Source organism: Miniopterus natalensis, chromosome 1, assembly GCF_054644295.1.
Source record: "Miniopterus natalensis isolate mMinNat1 chromosome 1, mMinNat1.hap1, whole genome shotgun sequence".
Lineage (NCBI taxonomy): Eukaryota > Metazoa > Chordata > Mammalia > Chiroptera > Miniopteridae > Miniopterus > Miniopterus natalensis.
In genome coordinates this window covers 46,094,521-46,121,782 of record NC_142081.1, presented here as the reverse complement: position 1 = coordinate 46,121,782, position 27,262 = coordinate 46,094,521, and the positions used below count along the sequence as shown (strand labels likewise).

Sequence of the window (27,262 nt, the reverse complement as noted above, 5' to 3'; positions counted from 1 at the left end):
AGATCTTACATGAATCACAAATCACATCAATGACATTTACTTTTTTCTTTTTTAAAATTGATCTTTCTTGTTGAAAGTATTACGGATATTCCCTTTTCTCCCATCCCCCCGCCTTTTTTTTTTTTTTGCCTCTCCTGGTAAACTTAGCTTTTGAATAAAAGCCCCATTCCCACTCCTTTAGCACACGTTTGGGTCCCAACCACCTCCTACAGTGCAGCCCTGAGCCACCCAGAGGCGCCTGGACGCGACCCAGACCAACCAACCCAGACTCCAACTCGGAATTTCCGGCAGAGGAATAAAGGTCAGAAATGGCATTTTCAGGGTGTTCCCGAGAACCAACTTCCGCCCGCCCAGTACAGAAGTAGAGAAACATCCGCAGCTGAGGCCTTGTCAAAATCCAGAGAAGGCGTCCTACGTCTCATTCCTCAGCGAGACATTTAATTTCTGCAGATCTTGGTGGCCAAGGTTTTTTTTAAAACACAGCCGGCAGAAACACAACCGGTTGTTATGACAAACGGGTCCTGAAGTTCAGCCAATCAGCATGCGGGAGTGCCTCCCGCTCAGCCAATGGGGAGAGCGCGCCGTGCGTAGGGCCGCCCAATGGGGGCGCGAGCGGCGCGGTATTTGAATCCTGGAACCGGGCGACACCCGCAGATCCCCAGCGGTGCGGGCTGGAGTGCGGGCCCAACGGCGCCGCGGACCCCCGAGCCCTCCCTCCTCCGGTCTGCGTCCCTCCTCGGCGGGCTGGCGTCCTGGCCTGCCTGTCCCCCATGGCGCTGCTCCGACGCCCGACGGTGAGTGGGCCGGGCGACCCCGACGCGAGCCAGGGGCCTCGGCCGCGCAGTCCCCTCAGCCGCCCGTCGCTTCTCTTCCTTCTACTCCGAGCTTCGTCGTCCCAACCGGACCCCCGCTTTCCCCTTCTTCCGGCTGCGGCCTGGGTTCCTCTCTCCGGTCCCCGCCCCTGCTGCTCTCTGAGCTGCGGTGGGGGTGGGGTGGGGGCGGGCTGGGCTGGGGTGGGAGGGACCCGGGAGAGCGCCCCGGAGGTGCCGCCTGAGGCGAGCCTCCCGAGCCGGCCCGGGCCCCGCACCCTGGAGGCGATCCTGAGGGCTTTGTTGTTCCAGAGCCCTCAGAATACGGGCCTCTCGGGATTTCCTTCCTCCGCTCTCAGGCTCCGTACCAGCGAAGGGATCCCTGGTGGGGAAGCAATTCCGTAGTTAGGCAAGTGCCGTGAATGCTTGGTCAAGCTTGAACTCACTTATTTAACCTTTGCAAAAATCAAAGTGTTTCATGGAGTTTTGGATATTTTAACCGTGGGTTTGAATTATACTTGGATCTACTTTTGCTTTGCTGAAGAGTAGAGGGTCGGACGCACCTGGGTCCCAACCTCCCCGCTGTAAGGCTGGTTTAAAAAGCTCGATTCAAATTTAGTCACATCGCCAGGCTTCCACCTATAAGCATTAAACTTTCAAACACTTGAAAGTTGACGGTTACTGCTGGAAAAATTGAACAGTATGACGTTCAGGAATCCTAATAAGTTGAGTACATTCATTTTTTACTTCCTACGCTTTTGTGGATCTAAGTTGAACTGACAAGTACTTTTTTGTCTAATCTATCCCATAAAGTCCTGTCACGGTCAGATTCTTTTTATCTAGCTAGGCTTCAGTTTTCCCTTGCCCCGCTCTGCCTGTCCTGGGAGGTCCATTCAAAACCCATTGGGAGATTCTTTAGGATTAGGACATGCTGTTTTTTTTCTTGTGAGATGCTTTTCACTTCTATAATTAAATTAACTCTTTTTGGTATAAATTGCTTTTCCTAGCGGGTTTTATTTCTAAGCACATTTTGTGTAAAACAGGTTAAGGTCAACTAACAATTTTTATTTCATACAATTCCAACTCTCTCTGAATTTGAGAGTAAAACTAGTATTCCACCCACAGAAACTATTTCTAGGTATCCTTAACATAAGAGAGAATCCATGCTATGGCAACCTCATTTTAAAAGGTTGTATCTCTATAAGATAATGTCTACATTAGTACTTCTTATTTCTTCTTTTTTTTTTTAATATATGTTTATTGATTTCAGAGAGAGGAAGGGACAGAGAGAAATAGAAACATCAGTGATGAGAGAGTCATTGATCGGCTGCCTCCTGCATGCCTCCTTTTGGGGATCGAGCCGCAACCGGGGCATGTGCCCTGACCAGGAATCGAACCGCTATTTCCTGGATCATAGGTTGATGCTCAACTGCTGAGCCATCCCGGCCAGGCTAAACATCTGGCTTTTAAACAGCCAGACCTATAACTTTTTTTTTCTTTCAATTCTCTCTCAAGGATATGTTTTTATTGATTTTAGACAGGAAGGGAGAGAGAAAAAAACCATCGAGCCTCCCGTATGTGCCCCAATTGGGAATTGAACCCACAGCCTTTTGGTGTACAGGGCAGTGCTCCAAACAGCTGAGCTGCCCTGTCAGGGCCTATTATCACTTTTTAATATTGTGTCTTGCCTGGCTGGTGTGGCTCAGTGGTTGAGCGTTGACCCATACACCAAGAGGGCGTGGGTTTGACTCCCAGGCGTGCCCAGGTTGAGGGCTTGATCCCCAGTAGGATACAGGACGAGCCTCAAGAATGCAGGAGGCAGCTGATCGATGTTTCTCTCTTATTGATGCTTCTATATTTCTCTCCCTCTCCCTTCTCTCTCTCAAAAAATCAATCAATAAATAAAGTACTGTGTCTTAATTTCACTTATTACTTATCTCTATAAAGGAAGGATTTTAAATACTGGAGATACCTTTAATATATAGGACTCTCTAACAAGTGACATAGGTGCTATATGAGAAATAATCACTTATCTGTTCAGCTCTTAATGGGATTATTGTTTTTATAGATAATTTAGAGTGATGTTATCAAACACAAATAGTATTTTTAGACTTCTTGAAATGTACCTTTTTCCTCTTGCCAATAGATCTCAGTATATTAACCTTTCCTAAAGTAATTCTGAATTTGGGTATCTAACATTAGCCAAGTATTTTCAGTTGTCTCAACTCTATTAATTTTTTTTTAGGTGTCCACTGATTTGGAGAATATTGACACAGAAGTTAATTCTAAGGTGAAGAGTCATGTGACACTCCGGCGAGCTGTTTTAGAAGAAATTGGAAATAGAGTTACAACCAGAGCCACACAAGTAGCTAAGGTAACACCATAAGAACTGTATGTGTGCCCACGGCGGGCAGCATTGGCTGTCTTGCCCTATTCACGTTTCTTTTTCCTTGTAGAAAGCGCCGAACACCAAAGTACCTGTTCAACTGACCAAAACAACAAATGTCAACAAACAGCTGAAACCTATTGCTTCTGTGAAACCGGTACAGATGAAAATGATGGCTCCAAAGGTAGGAAGTTCTGAATTTACAAACTTAATGAAGTAGCCTGTTTTGGGCTAGACTGCAAGGTGCCTTTTTCCACACTTCAGTTTCTTTTTTAAATATGTCTTTATTGATTTCAGAGGGAAGAAGGGAGAGGGAGAAAGAGACAGAAACATTAATGATGAGAGAGTCTTTGATCGGCTGCGTCCAGCATGCCCCCCACTGGGGATCGAGCCCACAACCCGGACATGTGCCCTGACCGGGAATTGAACCGCAATTTCTTGGCTCATAGGTCAATGCTCAACCAATGAGCCACGCTGGCTGGGCCACACTTCAGCTTTTGAAGAACATTCGTAGCAAAAGCTCTACTTTGAAACAACACTGTAGGAAATTAATATATACACCTTTTAGTGATGATACTTTAATATTTGTGACTTTGAATAACAAAGTTAATCACCTTAATACCCAAATAAATTTAGTGATCTTGGAGTGAAATTTGGTGGGTTTTATTAAAATAATCTACCGTAAGAATGAACTTGCCCATGAAGGCTGTGGAAGCTTCCAATTCTGAAACCCACATGTAAGAACAAGGTAATGCCAACATCCTGTGTTGATAATTGTAGTCTCTGTGACTGGTTAGCTCGGCCCGTGCCCCTTCCACCACATTCAAGTTCATGCGTGCTCTCATTCCTGGGCTACATACATTCATGTAATTACTATGAGAAGACACTGTTGTAGGTGCTGAGAATACAGTAAGTACTTTGCTCTTTCTAGCGCAAAGACACACACATATTATGAAATTTTTCAAAATAAAACATTGGTTATATTTGAGAAATATATACATTGAACCCTTACTATGCATATCCAGTTATGTTAAGGCTGATAAAGAGGCATCTTGTCTTCAGAGAGCATATCTAGAAGGGGCATAAGTACCTGAGAATTAAATTAGTAATCCTAGTGAAAGATGCTAGATGCCCTGGGTAATGTATTTGACTGAATGTCCAATGACTTGGTAGACAGAAGTGTTGCCCTTTGGAAAGTGCACCTAAAAGAGGAAGAGAATGCTGAGAAGTGGAGCAGTCAGGGAATAAGTGGCATTTGTAAGGAGTGGGAGAAGCTGGCAGGAAAAAGCACCTTTGGGGGGGAACAAAGCAGTAGTAGTAAGAATCAAAGTACCAAGGTGAAAATAGGCCTATAACCCTGTCCTTTGGGTAAGGAGTCTCCAAGTCTAACTTGGGTCAGGTTTGCATGAGAAAGCAGAAGATAAAATTGGGAAAGGTTGTAGTTGGATTTGAAGGCCTTGGAATGTTGATATTATCCTATAAGGCACAGATTTTTAACCTTTTTCATTTTTTGGCATGCATAAACTAATTACTAAAAGTCTGCGGCACCAAAAATTGTATTTTTTGCCGATCTGACAAAAAAAAAAGGTATAATTTTGATTCATTCACACCGGATGGCTATTGTTGTGTTGGCTGTTGTCATCTTTTTATTTGAAAGTCTAAGGGAAACCCTGACTAGTCAGGTATTGCATGTTTTAAAAATTCATGCAATTCACCAGTTGAAAATCGCTGCTATATTACAGAAATGAGGTGTATCTGAAAAGTTTTGAAGAGAAGGGAAGTGATGGAAGCACTGTAGGGCAGCCATGGAAGGGCCGTACATTAGGAGGTATTCAATTGTCTAAGCTGGAGCTGATGAGGGTCTTGAACTAGCCTATCCAGATGCTAAGAGACAACAGCAGATGTGTCAGGATGTACCAGAATTCCTTTCACAGACATCATCCTGTATGTGGGAGAAATCCTTTGGATATGTTGCTTGGAGTGGAGGAGTGAGACCCTTAAGCACTGAGTATTTAAGAAACCATTTAGGAATAAATTAATAAAAAATAGGGAAGTCAGGAGAGGGAGGTAGCTTTGGGGAAGGTGTCTCATTTGACTTTACATGTGTTGAGCTAACAGAGAGGCATCCACTGGGAAATATAGTTGGAAATGGACCAGCAGCATCTGAAGGAGGGACAGACTTGGGAGGCTTCTCCTTGGAAGAGATGGTGGCAAGGATGTTGCTGTTCATACATAATACAGGAGAAAAAACCTTCGAATCAAAAACTAAAGCTCAGAACAAATACTCAAGATTGGCCTTCCTTTAATGGGCCTTTCCTGGGAGGTTTCCAAGTGACCTTCTAAAGGCCAAACACAAAGCAGCTTTTCAGACCTTGAGCATTTATTTATTTTATTTTTATTTTTTTTCCTCACCCGAGGATATTTTTTCCATTGCTTTTCAGAGAGAGAAACATTGATGTGAGAGAGACACATCAATTGGTTTGCCTCCCTCACGCTCCCTGACCAGGGCCCAGGATCAAGCCTGCAACAGAGGTATGGCGTGGCCTTGGCTGGAATCGAACCTGGGACCCTTCAGCCTGTGGGCGGACGCTCTAAACACTGAGCAAAACTGGCTAGGCTGAGACCTTGAGCATTTAAACGAGTGACTGTTTATGTGGTTCCTCCCATATTGCAGGAGGGCCATCTGTCAGTATATTTTAGATGGTTATTTTCCATACCTGGTAAATCTGTTTTTAAAAATTCATCCTAAGAAAATGATCAGAGAGACAGTTGAGGACTTTTAAATAGTAATGTAATGAATGAATATCTCTTATATAATAGAGAAATATTCTATATTAGGAGATCAGTTAAATCCATTGAATGAAATGCTATAAATACCATGTTTTAATAGAATACTTAAAGATGTCAAAATGCATGTTACATTTGAAAAAAATCAGATTATTACATGATATGATGCAGTGAAACCCCAAATTTGCTTTTAAAAGTGCGTCTATATGCAAAATATTGATGGTAGTTATTTTTTTAAAAAATACGTTTTTATTGATTTTTAGAGAGAGAGGAAGAGGGATAAATAGAAGCATTGATGAGAGAGAAACGTCATCGATTGGCTGCCTCCTGCACACTCCCTCCTGGGGATTGAGCCCGCAACCTGGGCATGTGCCCTGAATGGGAATCGAACCAATGACCTCTTGGTTCATGGGTTGAACTCAACCATTGGGCCACACTGGCTGGGCTGATGGTAGTTGTTTTTGAGTATCAGGTTAAGCTTAAGATTGATTTTATTTTCTTCCTTAAAATTTTCAGATTTTCACCATAGGTACATATTAACATTTGAATTAGAGAAGAAAAAAGGCAATATATATATATACATATATATATACATATATATATATATATATATGCATATATATATTGTGAACAAAACAAAGGGAGAAATTTCCTTCAGAATTCCATTCTTTGAGTTTCCTTTACTCCACATCTTCTTGTCTGACTCCTTTTTTTCTAGCTTCTTAACAAAATTGAGACCACTGTGTTTCTGATAAAGAATTATGGACCTGTAGCTCAGTTCATATAAAAATCATTTTCATGATTGAAATGTGCTTCTAGCTTCAGAAGACATCAGGGATTAATGAGCAATAATTGATTCCAATTCAAATGCATTTTTCTCTGAAAAAGAGTACAGAAACTACCATGAAGTCCACAATGTAGGGGAAGCCCTACCTCCTGCAGGTTAGCCCCTCTGCTTCCCTGTCTCTGGTCAGCCCTCTGGCTTTTGCTCTGTCCTCTGTCCATCTGCAGAGTCATTGCTGCTCCTTGCATTCAGTTCCTTCAGATGTTTAAAATGTCAGTGGACACAGGGTGTCTAACAGCAGTGAGCCCAGGGAAGCTTATAACATGAGCCATAGATTCGTGAAAGCAGATGCTCCCAGACCTCTAATTGAATTTTTCCTATCTCCTCTGCAAAACTGGAGGGCAGGGTTCTTTCTTGTAGCAGATGAAGCAACTGAATCACCTAGGGCCCTGGCTGGGGCCTTGAAAGGGTTTCAGCCATTCACAGGTATTTGTAGGACCTTATTATTCTGCAAATTTTGGAGAAAAGTGGTTTTTTGCTGAGCAATGAAGCTTTGGCAAACACTGAGTAGTTTGAAGGAGGGAGAAGGCCTTTTACTAGCCCCGTTTTTTGCTGGGCTCTGGGGAAACAAGTTGAGTGAACCACTGACAGCTGTCAGAGTAAAAGCATGCCTTATAGATGCTATAATATGCTGTAAAAGAGAGAGATGCAAGCTTAGGAGGTGTACTGGGGAGTTGCAGCTAGAAGCTCATATTAGGTTTTAGATTTACAAATTTGATTTCAACATTAAATTTAGTGATAGTCATTACTCAAATATAGGAATGTTTTATGACCCAACTTTCCCTAATACAAAAAGTATGTATAAAATGGACATAAGCACAACTGTTCACATTAAATTAAAAAGAGTGCCTTTCACCTGGCCAGCGTGGCTTAGTGGTTGAACATTGACCTATGAACCAGGAGGTCATGGTTCGATTCTCAGTCAGGGCACATGCCCAGGTTGCGGGCTTGATCTCCAGTATGGGGTGTGCAGGAGGGAGCCGATCAATGACTCTCTCTCCCTCTCCTTTCCTCTCTCTGAAATCAATAAAAACATATTAAAAAAAAAAAAAGGCAAAGGACACATCTTAAAAAAAAAACACAAAAACACCCAAAAAAGCCTTTCATTTTTAATTCCTAAGAAACATAGTTATGAAAAAGCAAAATAATACAGAAGCACATAGAGTACATAGAACCAAAAAGGTCACTTCACTTTTACTATTCTCCCTATCCCCAAACTTCCATTTCATTCCATTGCATTTGCATTTCCTAAAGCTAATCACTGTAACCAATTCAGCCTTTCTGTAGTTGTGTGTGCCTGTGTATTCACGAGTACACAGTCACTACTGCAAATCAGGAACTGATCAGAATCAACAGTTTTAGTTGGAGTCCTTCCTTGTTGCACTTACTTGACATTGATTTATGATGTTTGGCATCATAAATTTAGTAAACAAAGGAACTCTGGTTTACCAAGACTTGTGTAAATACCTGTATATTTGGCCTATCAATGTTAATTGTTCTCTCAGCAGACCCAACTCATTCAATATCGGTACTTGGAGAACTTCAGTAGCCTTTACTCACACTCCACCCAGCTCCTGATCAAACAGGAGTTCAAGTTCAGCAAAATCTCACATCTTCGTTGTTCCTGATGGGACTTTTCAGTTTTCTCTGCCAGCCCACAGAACTCATGTGTTCATCTAACCTGAAGGTTTTTATTCTTCAGACTGATTTTGATATTCAGAAGTTTGTGCCGCTTAACTAGCTGATGCAGTTTTTAATTTTGCGTGCAGCAGGCACTGGACAGAGGGCCACTCAGTTGGTTCATAGGGCTTAAGTGACTACCTGCATGGATGAGTGGGATCTTAGGAAGGATTTTATTTTATTTTTATTCATTTATTTATATTTTAAATGAACTTTTTACATTTTTAAATTTTTTTAAATATGTCTTCACCGACTTCAGAGAGAGGAAGAGAGAGAGAGATAGAAACATCAATGATGAGAATGTCGTTGATCAGCTGCCTCCTGCCCACCCCTGACTGGGGATCGAGCCCACAACCGGGGCACGTGCCCTGACTGGGAATTGAACTGTGATCTCCTGGATCTGAGGTCAATGCTCAACCGCCGAGCCACGCCCAGCCAGGCTATTTTTTATTTTTTTTAAAAATATGTTTTTTTATTGATTTCAGAGAGAGGAAGGGAGAGGGAGGAAGAGATAGAAACATCAGTGTTGAGAGAGTCATTGACTGGCTGCCTCCTGCATGCCCGCAACTGGGGATCGAGCCTGCAACCCGGGCATGTGCCCTGACCAGGAATCGAACAGCCATCTCCTGGATCCTAGGTCGACACTCAACCACTGAGCCACGCTGGCCGGGCCATAGGGAGGATTTTAGAATAATTATGTTGGAGTCCCAAAGGAATGTTTGAAATTCTAAATTAAGAATCAGAGTAATTATTCTTGTATTATCCTGGTGGTTTTTGGATATAGTTAAACTCAGGTGTACTTCTGAATGGACACAGGTAAACATTTCAAGCTGCCTCCTTAAACCAGCTTTCTGGAACTGACTGCCCTTCCAGGGGAGAGTGAAAATGCTTATCCTTAAAAAAGGTAACCTTAAACTGAAGCTACCTGTGCTTATTGAAACACACATCTGATTCCAGTAACTCTTGCTTAGTTCCTTCAGTGGTTTCATTTGCTTTAGGATAAATCTAAACTCCTTAGCTAGGTTCTTGCTCATCTTTCCAACACAGCTTTGTATACCTCACGGGCTGTCTCCCACTATCCTAAATCCATGTGTAGTTCCTAGACTTGCCTTTACCCCTTTGCTTCCCTGGGACTTTGTACTGGTGTGCCTTTTGCCTACTCATTTTCCTGAAGATCTTCCCCTCTCTGGTAAACTTCCTCAGGTTTCTCCCCTGTACCCCAAGTAGTGTTTCTTACTTATCCTAGCCCCTTGAGGTTCTTAAGTTCTTGAAAAAATGGCATGCCTCCCAGCATACGTCTTGTTCTCCTGGCCCTCCCTTGGTTTAATAACTTTGATTTAAGAGAGAAGGGCCTATTTTGAATTGCTGTGTATATTTTGTTATTATTGGTTTATGCTTCTCTAAATTGGAAACTATAATCATTGAGCTTTCATATAAATCAAAATTGTTTATTATATAGCCTCTTCTTTCTTTCTGTATTTATTATTTTAATATATATCCTCTACAGCCTAGCAATTCTGTTAGGTTTTACTTTGAGAAGTACCTCTCATTCTTTTAAAAAGTAACGGTTTATTTATACTTCATTACTAAACAGTTGTTTTAACTTAATATATTTTTAATGTGTGTGATTTAAAATAAATAAATAATTAATCCGTTAACATAAGAAAGTAATTACTGGATGTATACTTGCTCTGTCTTTGCTTCTTCCTCCTATTTTATTCATAGACTAGAACATGCTTTTCTGCTTTTTAGTTGCCAAACATTTTCTCAATTTAGAATAAATTTGTTGGTGCCCGGCCAGGCATGCTCAGCGGTTGAGCCTCGACCTAGGATCCAGGAGATCGTGGTTTGATTCCTGGTCAGGGTGCATGCCCGGGTTGTGGGCTTGATTCTCAGTGGGGAGTGTGTAGGAGGCAGCGGATCAATGATTCTCATCATAGATGTTTCTATCTCTTTCTCCCTCTCCCTTCCTCTCTCTGAAATCAATAGAGATATATTTAAAAAAAAAAGAAATTCGTTGGTAAGAAGAAAACATTACACTTGCAGAAGAGGCTGCTGCTAAAGAGAACTGTCAGCTCAGGAATCTCTGAACCCAGGTGTCCAAGTTTCTATCAATAAATATTCAGCGAGCTCCTACTGTGTGTTAGGGGTTATATAGATATTTGAGATACCTTAGTGGACAAAAACCATTTAAATAAATGTAAGTTTATGGAGTTTACATTCCAGCAGAGGTAGACAGAAAATAACACATACCATATGTAAATAAACTCTATAATGTATCAGAAGGTTATAGGTTATATGGGGAAAAACAGAGAAATGAAACACTTGTGGGGGAAATAGGAAGCAGGTGACCATTTAAGTAGGAGACAGGATAGACCTCTTGCTGAGAAGGTAGCATTTAAACAAAACTTGAAGAAGGTGAGGGAATTATCCATGTGGTTATAGGGACAAGAGCATTCCGGGAAGAGGGAGCCTGCTTGCTGGGAGGGAGGCCAGTAGGCTGGAGCGAAGCAAACCAAGGGAGAGAAACAGGAGATGGGTCAGCAAAGGAGAGGGGAGGACCAGGTCATGGAGAGCCTGTAGGCCATTGTGAGGACTTAGGGTTTCACTTTGAGTGAAATTAGAGTTTTAAATAGAGGAGTGTATCTCTAAAAACCTTGTCTATTTATATCATGAATTATTCACCTCTTACTCTGAAATTTATTTGTTTTGGCTTTAACATATTTAAAAAATGCATATGATACTTTTATTGATTGATTGATTTGAGAGAAACATCGATTTGCTGTTCCACTTATGCATTTATTGGTTGATTCTTGTATGTGCTCAGACCAGTCATCGAACCCAAAACCCTGGTGTATCGGGATGATGCTCTAACCAGCTGAGCTACCTGGCCAGGCCTATATGTATTTTTAAAACATTTGGCTCTGCATGTATTTGTGATGAAGGCTACTCCTTAAGTGGTTATACGTTTGCTTTAATTTATTGATGTAGGCGCCTTCTCTGGCACCTGAGGATACCTCCGTGAAGGAAGAGAACCTCTGTCAAGCTTTCTCTGACGCCTTGCTCTGCAAAATCGAGGATATTGATAATGAAGACTGGGAGAACCCTCAGCTCTGCAGCGACTATGTTAAGGATATCTATCAGTATCTGAGGCAGCTCGAAGTAAGTGGTCCTATGTGTTTCGGTTATGTAAGCAATGTGATGTCCCACATAGCTGGGAAGGAAACAAAGCTTTTTAAACTTTTAATTCTCCTGACAGGTTCTGCAAACCATAAATCCACATTTCTTAGATGGAAGAGATATAAATGGACGCATGCGTGCCATCCTGGTGGATTGGCTGGTGCAGGTCCATTCCAAGTTCAGGCTGCTGCAGGAGACTTTATACATGTGTGTCGCCATTATGGATCGATTTTTACAGGTAAGTGTGGCTGCAGAGAATTCCTACCAGCGGCTTACAGAACATTGCATTTGGGTGATGCCAAGGTGTGGTAGCTCTGAAGAAAAGACCAAAAGCCAGTTTACGAGAAGCCAAAAAACTTCGGGGGCTAGAATGGGAAGCTTTCCAAGTGTGTCAGACCTCTGGTGGTGGTGACCAATGGGGGGCATTTTTGTTAGGTCGGCCTGCTGAAAAGTGCTCGGGGAAATACGGCATTGTCACAGTCATTCATAAAGGCAGTGTGCCCAGCGAGTGGTCTGATGGTCAGTCTGAAGCCTGTGGGGCCCATGGTGCTGCTTTTCCCGGCCTACTTGCACAGTTTCCATAGTATGTTATTCTTTGGTGTTAAATTTCCTCTGAAAAGTTAGGAGTTTGGCTAGAGAACTTTACCGATTCCAGCCAGGTGTGGCACTGAATCATGGTAGAAGTGGGAGGAGGCAGAATTTTTAAGGAAGGTTGGGGTGTGTGTGGGAAGTTTACTAGAATGTGTAGTCTCAAAGAGGAATGTAAGGAATTAAGCTGAGAAGCAGAGTGCTCATCAAAATGTTTAATTATAAAAGCAAAGTGGTAAGTGGTCACTTAGAAGAAATTCCAGACATAAACCGTTACTATATTATCTTGCAAACAGTAGCCTTGCAGATAGGATGTATTTATTTAAAGTCAACATTTATGATACAGGTTTAGGTCAAGTATAAACAATACAACAATAACTGTTTATAATTAATGACCCTGAAATACTATACAATGCCAAGAAACCATTGATTCAGTTGTTATCATTATATAAGTAGTTTATATTATACAGTCATATTTTTGGTAGATTTTCAGTAATTAGAGTTGAAGCAAGAAAAAGTCGCAGATTTTTTTTTTTAAAGAAAATGAAGGGGGACACTTATACCCTAGACTGGGTGCCATATTGGGGCTTCCCTAGACACTCAAGCCAGGACAGTGGGCATGGAGCAGGGACTGGGAGCTTGGTTGTCGGACACAATTCTCTATTCAGCAATTGAATCATCTTGAACTGATGTCTGAATCTGTTTGTAAGTGGGGGGAAATAATGTATTTCCTAGGGTTTTTGTGACGATTCGATGAGATGATTGGTAGACTCTTAGCGTTGTGCCTGGCACACAGTACTCAGTAACAGACAGCTGCTGTGAGCAGTGGTGGTGCCTGCTGTTCACATGTAGGTTTCCTGTGTGAGCAGAGTTGAGGTGTATATTCCCAGGACTCGGTTCTCTCTCACTCTCTTGCACCCAGATTCCTGATATGACTTTGTTAGATATGACTTTGACACATCCTCTTCGATTAGGTTCAGCCAGTCTCTCGTAAGAAGCTTCAACTGGTTGGGATTACAGCTTTGCTCTTGGCATCAAAGTATGAGGAGATGTTTTCTCCAAATATAGAAGACTTCGTTTACATCACAGACAATGCCTATACCAGTTCCCAAATCCGAGAAATGGAAGCTCTGATTTTGAAAGAACTGAAATTTGAGTTGGGTCGGCCTTTGCCACTACATTTTTTAAGGCGGGCATCAAAAGCTGGGGAGGTAAGTGCCTCCAGTTCTGTAGGAGACTTTATTTTGCTGCTTGTTGTCTCACCCCAGAAACACTGATCCAGTTAAAGTGAAGCTTATGAATGTATAGGAAACATCTTTTAGATAAGTCCTAATACTTATCAGCTTTTAAGAGAAAAGCCCTCACATTCTGAGTTTGTAACATTCTGTGGAATAGAGTGGTTCCTGGGAAGGAAAAGTGGGTTAAGTAGATGTGAGTTCTTAGCACCTTCACCCAGAATTTTGCAAGATAATAATCACTGTGCCGTTTCCTGGCTGTTCTTTCACAGGTTGATGTTGAACAGCACACTCTAGCCAAGTATTTGATGGAACTGACTCTCATTGACTACGACATGGTGCATTATCACCCTTCCAAGGTGGCAGCGGCTGCTTCCTGCCTGTCCCAGAAGGTTCTAGGCCAAGGAAAATGGGTGAGTGTTGTGTTTAAGAGGAAATTAGTTAGGTCATATTTTAGGCTCTCTTGATAGGAAAGGACTCACATTTTCACAACACTATTCTTAAGCAATTGTTAAAAGTCCAAAGACATAAAAGAAAGCTGCTTGGAACGATCCAGATGGAGAGGAGGGGATGACACCGTGGTACACAAATGTATTATAGAGTCGTAAAGAATAAGGAAGGCCACCAAGAACTGATAGGCTAAGATTTCTGGAATATTTTGTTAGGTGAAACAAGCAAGTTATGAAGCACACAAGACAAAGCAAGGCCAAGGTCTGATTCGCCAGTACAGATAAAAGGAGCCACTTTTAGATTCATACAAGGAGCCAAAGATGCTAGTTTCTTGGGTCCTTGTCTCACTCGCCAAAGAGGACAACACTGAAACAAGGGATTGGATGACTGCGGTGCAGGGCATGGGATACCCTTTTGTGCATGAGCCTATAGACTGCCTCCAAGCAGTTGTAGAGTCTGTAGCTGAACCCGAGAGCAGCAGAGCAAGAGCCTCCTCAGAACCCAGGAGGTGATGAGAAATGGTTTCATAATAGCCTCCCAGGGGAGATAGGGAGGTGAGTGGGAGCTGGCTTAGAGGCAGCTCCTCCCAAGCTGGCCATCCCCTCGTGTTCCAGGAGGATCACAGAGCATTTTGCCAAGACATAAGCTGTGTTTCAGACCTTTGCTTGAGTGGCCTGTGTGGATACATGAAAGCTACCAAGGCACCATGGCGGAGCTGTTTCCTCTATACAAATATGGAACTGACTCTCATTGACTACGACATGGTGCATTATCACCATGTGCACCGATATAAATATAATGCACCAATATAAGTACAGTTTATATTTTATGTAAGAAAGGAGGGAAATAAGAGAGAGTGTATGTTTATGTATTTCTGTTTTTGCTAAATTTTCAAAAAATAGAGGCAGTAGACCAGAAACGAATGTAAATGGATACCTGTGGGCTTAGGTGGGAACAGGAGAGAAGGTAGAGGATGGGAGCAGGACTTCTGGCTGTAATTTTTATTAACTTATAAACAATATAATGTAACTTTTTGACTTTTGAACAATACCAATGTTTTATGCAAACCCTAAAATGGAATTAAGCAGAAACAATGTCACTATGTATCAAATTGGTAGTAGAACATAGGGAAGAATTAATTCAAGTAACTTTTAACACTGTTCTGACTGCATCCTTAGTGGGATGTGAAGTTAGACAAAACAAAGGACCAAAAAGGTAACACACTTAAAGTTTACTTAGGAGGTTTACTTAGTTGTTAATAACCTGTTACTATAATTTGGAAACTACTTATGTATTTTGTAGTATATAACAAATAAACATATTTATGTTATTAAAGACTTAAATTTTCACTATACAAAGAAAGAGAAAATGTTAACAATTAAAAACAAAAGGGAAAACCCTATAATATTAGATCTATTTTGGAAATGTCAGTAAATGCATAATGAAAGGTCCAGGAAACAATGACCACCCGGTAGCAATCAACATATTCACACACCTATATACACACACATATATACAATTGTGTATATATGGTTATATGTACATATATGCATATATGTACACACACGTGCGTGCGCGCACACACACACACACACATACAGAGTTGGCCCTTAAACAACTTGGGAGTTAGTGGTGCCGACTTCCTGCACAGTGGAATATCCACATATAACTTATATTAAAAAAATATATATATATGTAATATAACTTTTGCTGTACTATTTAAAAGTGAGTTGCAGACACCATGATAAAGTGGCAAAATGTTAATAATTGATGAATCTACACAAAGGATATAAGATGTTCATAATATTATTCTTTTAGTTTTTCTGTAGATTTGAAATTTTTTGAGAAAAAAAACTTGAGGCAAAAAGGCCACTGGTACATGAATAGTACATGGGTCTGGTACCAATGGCTCACTTTAGCCAAATTGCATTACTCTCAGACACGCTTCCTTGGGCTCTAAGCCTATTAACTACAGGGCTCCCTCTCTTCTGGGAATTGATTTCATAGTACCAGTAGTTGTGTGTTATTTCAAGATTCGCTCCTGCTTAGTTCTTTCTTTAAACCTATTTTAGGATTAAGATTAAATTGTGATTTATTTTCCCAATTATATTATACATGTGAAAGGTGTATTTCAGCTTTTAGAATTTATCACAGAACTGAAATAAAGTCAGGTTACATATCTTCATACGTGAAAAGTCTTAGAATCAGTCAACAACTGTCCTTTGACTTGAGTTTTGTTCTCTGGGGCTGGGTCACGAGGCTGGGCGTAGAGGCTTCCCGGAGTGCTCTCTCTTCTCCAGGCTTACAAGAGACTCCGGTGGTCTTAGCTCCTCTGGATTCGGTAGATTGGATTGCTGCCTGTGGCCTAGTTTTTGTCATAATTCTGAACCTCTGACTGATCATATGGCTCTCTAGGCTCTCAGGCTCCTCATCAGCCACTGCCATGCTGGGCTTTGCCTGGGGAACGTGTGACACGTCCTAGCCCCAGGTCTCTGCCGTAACTGTGACAGGGCATTCCTTGCTGGGTTTTGTTTTCATGCTGTCCCATGTTCCCTCCCCTTTCAGTGTGGTGAGGGAGGTAAGCATGAAAGCTTTACTACATGAAGTACCCTACTTAGCCTGTGTAACCTTCTTTAAAAATAATAATATGGGAACTTTGACTTGATTTAGCTGAGAGCCACACCACACCTTGCTGTAGTCCTGTTCAGAGGCAGAGTCATCCTGCATTTACTGGCTGCTTTGCTGGTATCATGGCAGTGATTAGGGCTGTGACTGAATTTCCAGGAGGTATGAGGTATGATTATTCTTTTGTAGCTTTTACATAAGTAAGTCAGCATGTGTAACTTGGGCTCTTCTAAAGAAGTGGAGGCTTTATCTTGCCCTCTCTGGCATTGTGTTCCAGAACTTGAAGCAGCAGTATTACACAGGATACACAGAGAACGAGGTGCTGGAAGTCATGCAGCACATGGCCAAAAACGTAGTGAAAGTAAATGAAAATCTAACGAAGTTCATCGTGAGTACCTTTCCTAAGTGGTGAAAGCATTAGACTATGGGCTTTGCATATGAGAGTATGTGTATATATGTGTGTTTGTGTTTTCATGTAAATTGGCATATGTGAGAGCTTGTTTCGGCACAAGCTCTGCATTTTTCTAGTGCACAGCGGATGGAGTAAACTGATAAACTCTGAAAGCAGTTTCTTTATTTTTTAATATGTTTTTGTTGATTTTAGAGAGAGGAAGGGAGAGAGAGAGAGAAACATCAATGATGAGAGAGAATCATCGATTGACTGCCTCCTGCACGCCCCCTACTGGGGACTGAGCTGGCAACCCAAGCATATGCCCTGACTGGGGATCGAACTGTGACCTCCTGGTTCATGGGTCAGTGCTCAATCACTGAGCCATGCCAGGCAAAGAGCAGAGTTTCTTTATCACTTTTTTTTTTTTTGGAATCCTCACCTGAGAACATTTTTTCCATTCCTTTTCAGAGAGAGAGAGAGAGAAACATTGATGCGAGAGAGACATATCCATTGGTTGCCTCCTATATGCACTGTGACCAGGGCTGGGGATTGAGCCTGCAACCGAGGTACTGCCCTTGGCTGGAATCAAACCTGGGCTTTTCATTCCATGGGCTGACTCTCTAAACACTGAGTCAAACCAGCCAGGGCAAAGCAGAGATTCTTTAAAGCAAGGTAGACAGTCTAACGGTGTCCAGGCGCAGATTACTCAGCCAGGCAGCTAACTGTTCAACAGATGTATCCACGCTGGTCCCTGTGCCCCAGGTAGGGCACTCAGCAAGCAGGGAGGGCTGGCTGGCATATGGTCTGGAACAGCAAGGGCTCTCCTCATGGCCCTGTGGAAGGCTTGGGTATTTGGGTGATACTACTGAGGGCCTTTGTCCAGGATCTTTTGGGACAGTGACTAAAAGGCACCTGCATAGCACGCATGGTGAAGGAGGGGCAAGAAGCCCATTCAGGAAGTGTCCTGTGTGGCTCACCTGAGAGAAGGAGCCCAAGGAGATTGGACGCTGTCCTGTGCTTGTGTGACACCGAATCTCAGAGCTTACCAAGGTCTGGTGACAAAGAGCAAGGCATTTGTACTGATGTCCTCACATCCAGATTTGCTTCCTTACGTGTAGTTTCGGCATGATTTAGCACATCGTGGAAGTGGAATGTTTCAGTCCCGAGGGCGTTGTCTGGGCCCTGCTAAGCACAAGTTGTCACTCATGTTTATTGCCAGTTACTGCTGCCAGGCCTGGCCAGCCTGTTATGTCCTGGTACGATAAACTCAGCTTCCACCTCCCACCTCCCACCCCTCTGGGAACTTATGAGAGAAGGTGTCCTTCTTAGACCTGGAAGTCATTTGGTTCCCCATCACCTGTACTACCAGCTGAGCTTTCTCCGTTACTAGGCATGGAAGGAAATTGTCAGGCACAGCACAGTGACCTCAGAGAGCTTGCTGGCTTCAGTGAGTGGGCATCACCCTACCACCTGGAGATTGTGGGTTTGGCCCCTCAGTACTTGTAAATTAGACTAGGAACAAGGTATAGGGGGAGAGGGAGGGGAGTGCCGATATATCCTTAACCACAGATGACTTCTGCAGGCCGTCAAGAATAAGTATGCAAGCAGCAAACTCCTGAAGATCAGCACGATTCCTCAGCTGAACTGTAAAGCCATCAAAGAGCTCGCTCTGCCTCTGCTGGGCCGGTCCTAGGCAGCCTGGTCCTCGGGAAGATTACCCGTCTGGGCATGGCGTCCTGCTGATTTGGAACTCTATGACTCTATGACTCTATGTGTAATTCTCTAGTCTACTCCATGAAACCTCTTCTCAGACCTAGTTTCTAACTATATATTGAGGAAAAATAAAGCTATGGATTTTTCTTAAGGTATCCTGTGTGTATATTTGTGCATTCTGCCAAAGCTCTCAGTAGACACTTGCTCTGACTCATTTCTTTCTGAGCTATGTAGCGTATACATTACTGCCTCATGACTTTGGGAAAGACCTTCCTACCATTTTCTCAGATGGAAAAACCAGCACTTGGCTTCTGTGAATGCCAATCCATTCCTCAGCTTCTTGAACATAAAAAGATCGATTCATCATGAAAATTTAAAATGAGAGGATAACCATGATAGTTCCCTTTCTAGAACCTACTCAACTATTCTCTTAATTACTATACAGGGACACCGGGCCCACTAGGCTATGGCCACCATAGGTAACCCTCACAGTGTGTCTCAATCTCAGATTCAGTGAGACCAGGAATAGCAGTGTGTCCCAAGGGGCCTGTGACATCCTGTTACGGTTGACACTTGGAATGCATTTTCCTGATGTGTTGGTCAACTACATTATGGGTCACTGTTTTTGTTTTTGTGTGTGTGTGTGTATTTCAGTGGGTGTGTGATCACATTTAACATTGTGTTCTAAGGGATAGTGCATTCTCAGTTTCCAACCACTAAAAAACAACAACCAAGCCTCCTCATAAAATAAATGTCTCTTTATAGCAACAACTTCCCAAACTATTAGTTCGACGAGATGTTAATTGGCCTTTTGAGGAAAATGAGTTAGTCGAATATATTTGAGAAACATTGCATAAGGGTTTTGGGGAACTTCAGTAAATTCGTTAAACTCAGCGTTTCCCAAACCTGGAGTGGTGAAAGCTGCCTCCCACACGACAGCGAGGCCCATGGGTGCCTGGCTCTGTCACTGCCCGAGGAGAACCTGGCCCTGGCCAGGACTTGCTACTCACCTCTTTCCTTGGGCAGGCCAGGCTGCCTGACTAGTCTAAGCATTTGGAGAAGCTCGGTATCTATATGTTGAAGTCCTAGTTCTATAAATACCCCTTGCCCAGGTGGTGGGACTTGTTCCCAGGGCAGCCTCAGACAGACTGAGGTCACAAGTGTGAGGGGTAACTGAGACCACGGAAGGGGGCTTTCCTGGCTCTGACTTCTCATTAGGAGAGGATGGGTTTTGTAGGCATACTCCAAAGACATTTTATAGCTTCTTTATGACATACTTTGCTTAGCTAACTACTAAATTCTCTGACTCAGGAAATTCCTACTTCCAGGATGTCATAAAAAGACCTTTAAGATACTTCCTTATGTGCCACAGCAGGCATCCCAAACTCAAGTGTTATAAAAGTGAAATAAGCCATAAAGGTATAAGTCATAATATCATAAAAACACTGGAATTAGAAAATGTGGTAATGTAAACATGTATTTGAAGAGTGCAGACCCTGAAGCTGGGTGGTTTGGGTCTGAGTGCGTAGCTGTGTCCCTGTGAGATGGTACATGAGTGTTGACCTCAGAGGGTTGTGCTTAAGTGTGTCAAGCCTGGAGCACAGTATCTAGAGGGGCTTGAACTTGAGTGGCTGTGGCTTTAAGGAGGTTGACAGTCTTGGAAAGAGATGGACTGGGCATTTAAAGATATGTTAGACGCAGCTCTTGCCCATCAAAGGAGTTACACATTTATAGCTGTTGAATCCTATTTTTCTTTTCTTTTTAGGTTTTTGATTTTTGAGAGAAAGATATTAGACTCTTAAAGGTTGACAATTAGACTATCAAAACTCCTTAATATTTGTTGAAGACAAAGATTAAAAGCGTGGGCCTTGAGGTCAGATCAGGGTTCAAATGACAGCTCCTTTACTTAAGAGCTATGTGACCTTGGGCAAAGCAGTGAACCGAACTGAGCCTTCTCATTTGCAAAGTGGAGATTTTAGACTAGGACGCCCTGGTCAGAGGGGGCAGGTACAGCACAGGAGGAGGCGTGGGATTAGCTGGTAGGAGCCAGAGTGAGCTCCTATAAATTCAGGTAGAACTCTGAAGACCTGCTAGGCCTTGGGAGAGACACAAAATGAGGAGGGAAAGGGGCAACATTGCAGGACAGTTCCCACTCTTGACCACAGAAGTAGGGGGTGCCAGGAACATGGCTCTGGTGCACTGCGCACTGATGCACTGCGCACACACCACTCCTGAGACCGGACTCCATGCCTACCCAGCAGCGAAACCCCAGAAACCCACCTGTGAAAGAAGTAGCAACTAGAGGCAGGGCCTGTCTCAGTCTGCCCAGCTTCCAGGCAGGGGAGGTTTGGGAGTTTAGAGGGAGTCAAGAGGGGGATTTGGATTCTGTCCAAGCCTTGCTGTGTGGCAGCCAGTGGAGACCTGGCCATGTTGTCTCTCATTTCTTCAGTGAGCATCTCTGCCTGGAAGGAGCCATGGGCTGAAGGGGGAGGAAGCTCTCTCCCTGGCATCAAGGACAAGCCGGTCTCTGTGCACAGGCTAAACGTCCCCAGCAAGAGACTCCCACACCCCCTTGCAGTTGAGGCCACATGACTTCCAGCCACTGGAGTTTGAGTAGACATGGTGTGTGCACTTCGCAGGGAACATCCTTCAAACAGGAAACCGCCTAACCCCCTTTCAGCCTTCACGGGGCTGGACTTGGTGGAGTCGTGTGTGATCAGATGGGCTGGGACAACACGGTGGAACGTGGGCGGCTTGCACGCTGTTGGTGGGGCAGCAAGCTCAGAAAAAGGCCTCACCCTTTGCCCTCTCCATGTGTGCCAGCCTTGCTTCCCTAAGAACTGTGGATGGCCCTTTTGCATGTTTTCAGAAAGCCAGTTGCTCTCCCTGCTGCAGCCCCTATTCATTAGCACCCCTCTGGGGACCCCTGGGGGTTCCTTGAGACCCTTTCAATTAGTCCATCAGGTCAAAGCTATTTTCATAACATTAGGATGTTATTTGCTTTTCCCTCACTCTAGTCCTGTGGATAGTATATGGTGGAGTCTTCCAGAGACTACATGACGTGATGATGTCATCCTCTGGCAGCGGAATGTGTTGGCAGCGGAATGTGTTTGTTGGTGTTTTGAATTTTTCTGTTTGAATTTCTAATATTGTAAATACCAATAGCTCTGACAAAACAGAACTACCTGAGGTCCTCAGTACCATTAAGGCGTGTAAAGGGGTTCTGAGGCCAAAGGGTTTGAGAACCGCTGGTCCACTAGTTAGAACACTTCTGCCTTAGAGCCCCCCCCACCCCCCCCCCGCCCCGTCAAGCTTGCTCACTGGTTCTTGGGTACTTTAAGCCTTCGGCTGAAGGGACCTGTCACGTCTTGACACTGCATTTTCTCCTGCTGTACACGTGTGCTGTATGTGCACACACACCCCGTATCCCAGAGGATGGAAGGCCCCCGATGCTCCTTAAATCCTAGGTTAAGTGACTCTTAACTGAACAGTGAACAAAATGTCAGGCTTGGCTGCCTCCAGAGATGGCAGGAAACCTAGGGCAATGCCGTTTTCTTCACCTGTAAACATGAAGTCACCTCTATTCACACGTCAAGCACCTCTTTGAGCCTGGCACGGGGCGAGGCACGTGGGTGCAAGGGTGGGGCTTGCTCTGTGACCCCCATGGGTGAGGGCTCTCTCTGCTGTTTGCTGGGAGATTTCACCCAGTTTCTGTTTGGTCACCTAGAGCATGAGGGGTCCCAGTTACACACAAACTTGAAACACCAATAATTGATTGAAAGCAGCCAGGACAGATTTCCGCCCCCAAGGGGATTCCTTGTTCTTTTCATTTTTTCCTTCCCTTCCTTTTCTCAATGCTTAACATTAGGGAAAATTACTTAAAGCCAATACATTTTTATTTAAGGAATTTCACACATTGTGACTCTTTTCACTGCCCACCAGTCACAGCGGTTCCTCCAAAGCTTGAGTTAGGACATCCTCAAGACAGCCCTTTTTTAAAGGACCTGTGCTTAATCCAGACTCGTCCTGTCAGTAAGCCCCACATTTTAAATTTTTATTTATTTAAAATATATATCTTTATTGATTTCAGAGAGAGGAAAGGAGAGGCAGAGAGAGAGGTAGAAACATCAATGATGAGAGAGTCATTGATCGAGCCCACAACCCGGGCATGTGTCCTGACTGGGAACCGAACCCTGATCGCCTGGATCCCAGGTCAATGCTCAACCGCCGAGCCATGCCCGGCCACGCCCCACATTTAAAAAAAAAAGTCTTTATTGATTTCAGAGAGAGAGGGAGAGAGATGGAAACATCAATGAGAGTCATCATTGATCGGCTGCCTCCTGCACACCCCCCACCAGGGATCGAGCCGCAACCCAGGCACGTGCCCCGCCCGACTGGGAATCGAACCGGGATCTCCTGGATCCTAGGTCGATGCTCAACCTCTGAGCCATGCCAGCTGGGTGCCCCAAATTCTTTCAATGTTGGGCTTTTTTCATCCCAGAACTGATTTTTAGGAGGAAAAACAAAAGTTCGTCCTAGCCAGCCAGGGGTGCATGGTAACCACCAAGGGTGATCTTGGCTGCCTGTGAGAACACAGCCTGGGCATGGAGGCGGTGGGAGCCCATGGTGCTCCTTGGTTGGAATTCTGGTTCAATCTTCTTCCTCCCACTTTCAGTGAGTCCAGGAATGTGAAAGTCCTTCATGAAATATAGAGAGTACAGTGTCAACAGGATCACCTTTCCTTATGTTATCACATTATGGCTTTATTTTCCTCTCTTCAATGGTCCCAAAAAAGGGGAAGTGAGATACTTTAAATATTGTTATTGTTACTCAATAAAGTTTGCTTCCTGTTCTTGATAAAACACAGAATTCAGTGGTTTACTTTGTTCCAAATTCAGATATATTTTGTTATTTATATGTAATCCCTGATAATTATTTCCCCAGGGACTTGGGGATCTGAAACGACAAAAAGGTGCGAGCTGGTCAAACCCTCTTTCCCAATAGCTTAAGAATGAAGCGAGTCTCCGCTACCCCCTTTTTCTTACTGTGCACATCCCATGTCCCCCCACTTTCACTATTACTGCAGTAACACTGAACGGTTTGCTAGGGCTGCCTTAGCAAAGCACCACAGGCTGGGAGGCTAAATGACAGACACTTAGGGTCTTACAGTTGTGGAGGCCAGAAGTCAGATCCAGGGGCTGGCCAGGGGGGTTCCTCCGAGGGAAGCACCTGCCCCAGAGCCCTCTCCTTGGCTTGCAGCCGGCCGACTCCACATCCTCCGTCCTGAGTGTCGATCTGTGTCCACATTTCCCTCTTATCAGGAACCAGTTGTACTGGATTAGGGCGCATCCTAATGACCTCATTTTAACTTTACCTCTGTGAAGAACCTGTTTCCAAATAAGGTCATGTATGGAGGTACTAGGGGTTCGGGCTTCACGATATCTTTTTTGGGGGTATATGGACACAATTCAACCCATAACAAATGTAGAGAAAGAACAAGGGGACTCACTGATTCCTTTATTTATTAGGAGGTAAGGGCAGGGCCGTGGGGGAGGGGAAGGAAAATCACCTGAAGGGGAAGGCCTGGGAGGGTTGGGGGACTGAGCTAGAAAGCGGTAACACTGGTTCTATCGCTGAAGAGTAGTGCACATCTGTAAGTACCTGGTGCGAGTTTTGTAATAAAACCTACCTTATGAATAAGTACAGTGGGATACTACTTAGTACATTCATACATGTTTCTACCATCTTGAGATTTTTTATATATACAGTATATGATCTGTTTTTATAAATGTACAGCTTGGGGGGAAAAAAAAGAGACCCTTCTAGTAATAGGTACAGCATTAAACACAAAACCAACATGGGCCAGCCACATTCCCATGAAGACCCAGGGAAAGCAAGGCCGACCGCCCAGCCCCTAGCGCCCACTCAGCCCCGCAGTCCAATGGTCCTCGCAAGTGGAAACCGGCGCCCCGCCGCCCCCGCAGGCTCAGCAGGCCGTGCGGCCCGTGGCAGATGCACAGGAAGTGCCCAGTCACGCCAAGCCCAGCCTGCGAGAGCGGGGCTCCCTGAGGGGACGTGGCAGAGGGGAATGTGTGTCAGGTAAGGAAAGAGGGACGGAAGAAACGTGCTCTTCAACTAAAGGCACTTGTCAGCGGCCGCTACAGCCATCCCCTGGGCCCGGTGAGCGCGTGCGGGGCTGTTTTGATAGAGCCAACAAGGTCTGAGTGGACCTCGCCTGTCCTCTCACCAGGTTTAAATAGAATAAATAAATCTTAGTGGGTGGTTGTTTTGCCCTCCTGGGTTCCTATGACTAGGCTATCTTTTAGGATCATTTATGGAATGACACTCCCGTTCCCCCACCCAGCGTTTCAATGTCCTGGGGAAGGTGCCAGGCCTTGGAGAAGCAACTGCTGGCTATAGATCAGGAGCGCCCCAATGTCCCCCTCCCCGTCTGTGCCTGGAGCTCCTCTGCCCCATGCACCAGTCTCTGTGCAACTCAGATCTTGGTCACGTAGTTGTTGGGGAACAGGCCCTGCTTGCCTCGTAGCCGGCCCGTCCACCAGCCGGAAGGATCTGTGGAGAGAGGGAGATGGCAAAAGTGAAGGGGGGCCTTCGCCTGGGGCCAAAACCCCTGCTCCCACGCGCATCCCAAGGGCAAGGGCGGTTGGGCTCCAGCCACGCTCTTTTTCCTTTATTTTAAATAAAAAAGTTAGTGGTAAAAAGTAACCCCTCGCCTACAGCAGACACACAGATGGGCCACTCAGGGCCCTCGCCAGGGAAGGACCTGCTGCCCAGCTGCGAGGCGCTGCTGCCAGCTGCCAGCTGTTGGAGACTCTCCGGGGCAGCCTCGGGCCCACGCCGAGCAGGGCCCAGGCGCGTGGGTCTCCGCAACCAGCAGTCTTCTCTCTGGGGCGGCCGCTGGGCTGGCAGAGACGGCGTGGCTGTGTCCTGGCCTGACGGCCGCCAGGCCTGCTTCCTCCCCTTTTCTTTCCCATCCCAGTCTCCGCGTCTGGGAGAACCTAGTCGGCAACACTCCTGGTCCCTCCTTCGTGCCGTAACCCCAGGCCCTTCACCAGGAATAAGTATTTGGTATATATTCTTTCTGACCTTTCTCTGTACATGTTCATTTTAAACAGAAACGGGCCATTCAATGTCTTACTATTCCGCATCTTGCTTTTCAATACTTCAGAGATACAGCCTTTCCATGTCTGTGGCTCCCTTTTTAACCAGCTGCATTGCATTCCAAAATTTATGTAGCCGTCCCCTCAACGATGGACACGTGTTCCCAATTTTTCACCCTTAATGCAGCAATCAACGTCCACTCTTATATTGTTAGGCCTCCGTGCAAGTAGTTCTATAGGAGGGACCCTGGGCCAAAGAAATGGACCTTCTATTATCCTTCGTAAGAAAAATAAGTTGTAACAGGTAATACTTTCATACATACTGGTGAACAGTGGAGACGGCGGCCCAGGTCCCTGCTTGAGGGCGAGAGCCATGCTACCTATTTCTTGTGCTTCCTTCTCGAGGTATTTCATGTATATAAAAGCAAGTATTTGTAAAAATGACCTTTTCTACACAAATGACACATCCTGTGCATAATACATGTTCTGCACTTTAAAAAAACTTTAATAACATATACTAATGATCATTTCATATCAGCATATAAAGAGCTTCTGCGTTCTCTCCTATAGCTGCATGTTCGCCACGGTTCCTATCATTTTTCTACCAGCTGTGGGTCTTTATCTTGTTGACTAGGCATTCTTCACAAATTTCTGAATTCGTTAGGTGTTGCCAATGTCCTTTCTCTCATTTTTTATTATATTTTACTATATTAACTTTTTAATTTTAATATTTAAGTAGTTGAGTCAAATGATGTATTATTTTACGGCTTCTTGGTTTCCTAACCAGTTTACAAATCCTTTCTCACATTGATATTATTAAAGAAAATGCTCCTCTACTTACTAATAGGACTTTTATGTTTATTTTTTATTTTTTTAAATATATTTTTATTGATTTCAGAGAGAGGAAAGGAGAGGGAGAGAGATAGAAACATCAGTGATGAGAAAGTCTTTGATCAGCTGCAGCCTGCAACCCGGGCATGTGCCCTGAGCGGGAATCAAACCCCGATCTCCTGGATCCTAGGTCAATGCTCAACCGCTGAGCCATGCCTGGCCGGGCTATGTTTATTTTATACATTTAAATATTTATTTGAGGTTCATCTTGGTGGCAGGGGTTAAATAGAAATCCATGATATGAAGATTTAAAAATTGTGATAAAGCCCTGGCTGGTGTGCTCAGTGGTTAGAGTGGAAGGGTCTCTGGTTTGATTCCCGGTCAAAAGCACACACCTGGGTTGCAGGTTCGATTCCTAGCCCTGGTTGGGCGCACGTGGGAGGCAACCAATCGATGTCTCTCTCACATGGATGTTTCTCCACCCCCTTCCCTTTCACTCTCTTTGAAAAGCAATGGGAAAAAAAATCCTTGGGTAAAGATAAAAAAAAAAAAAAAAATGAAGCTAGAGTCTTGATCAAACCGAGCCTGACACATGGCTTACCTCTGCAAGTTACAGTTAGAG

General features: G+C 44.1%; 2 protein-coding genes across 2 annotated transcripts in view; one reads left to right on the top strand and one right to left on the bottom strand.

Moving 5' to 3' along the window:
- The first annotated feature begins 701 nt into the window (after window positions 1–701).
- Window positions 702–18,843, top strand: CCNB2 (cyclin B2). Its single transcript, XM_016208552.2, has 9 exons — window positions 702–794; window positions 3,055–3,183; window positions 3,266–3,379; window positions 11,498–11,668; window positions 11,766–11,924; window positions 13,249–13,485; window positions 13,782–13,922; window positions 16,862–16,972; window positions 18,558–18,843. Exons 1-9 carry the CDS (start codon window positions 771–773, stop codon window positions 18,666–18,668), a joined length of 1,197 nt encoding a protein of 398 aa, XP_016064038.2. The 5' UTR covers window positions 702–770; the 3' UTR covers window positions 18,669–18,843.
- A 5,348-nt stretch (window positions 18,844–24,191) lies between these two features.
- The window catches only part of MYO1E (myosin IE), a 181,279-nt gene continuing 178,208 nt past the window's right edge, over window positions 24,192–27,262 (bottom strand). The window contains exon 28 of the mRNA XM_016208553.2: window positions 24,192–25,261. Within this exon, the coding sequence (XP_016064039.1) occupies window positions 25,185–25,261 (77 nt within the window). The 3' untranslated portion in view covers window positions 24,192–25,184. The remainder of the gene's footprint in view (window positions 25,262–27,262) is intronic.

Bases quoted from the DNA above. Each gene is read 5' to 3' on its own strand.
- CCNB2 (XM_016208552.2), top strand. From the start codon at position 771: ATGGCGCTGCTCCGACGCCCGACG. The intron at 3,380-11,497 runs GTAGGAAGTTCT...TTATTGATGTAG, and splicing joins TGAAAATGATGGCTCCAAAG to GCGCCTTCTCTGGCACCTGA. The intron at 11,669-11,765 runs GTAAGTGGTCCT...TTCTCCTGACAG, and splicing joins AGTATCTGAGGCAGCTCGAA to GTTCTGCAAACCATAAATCC.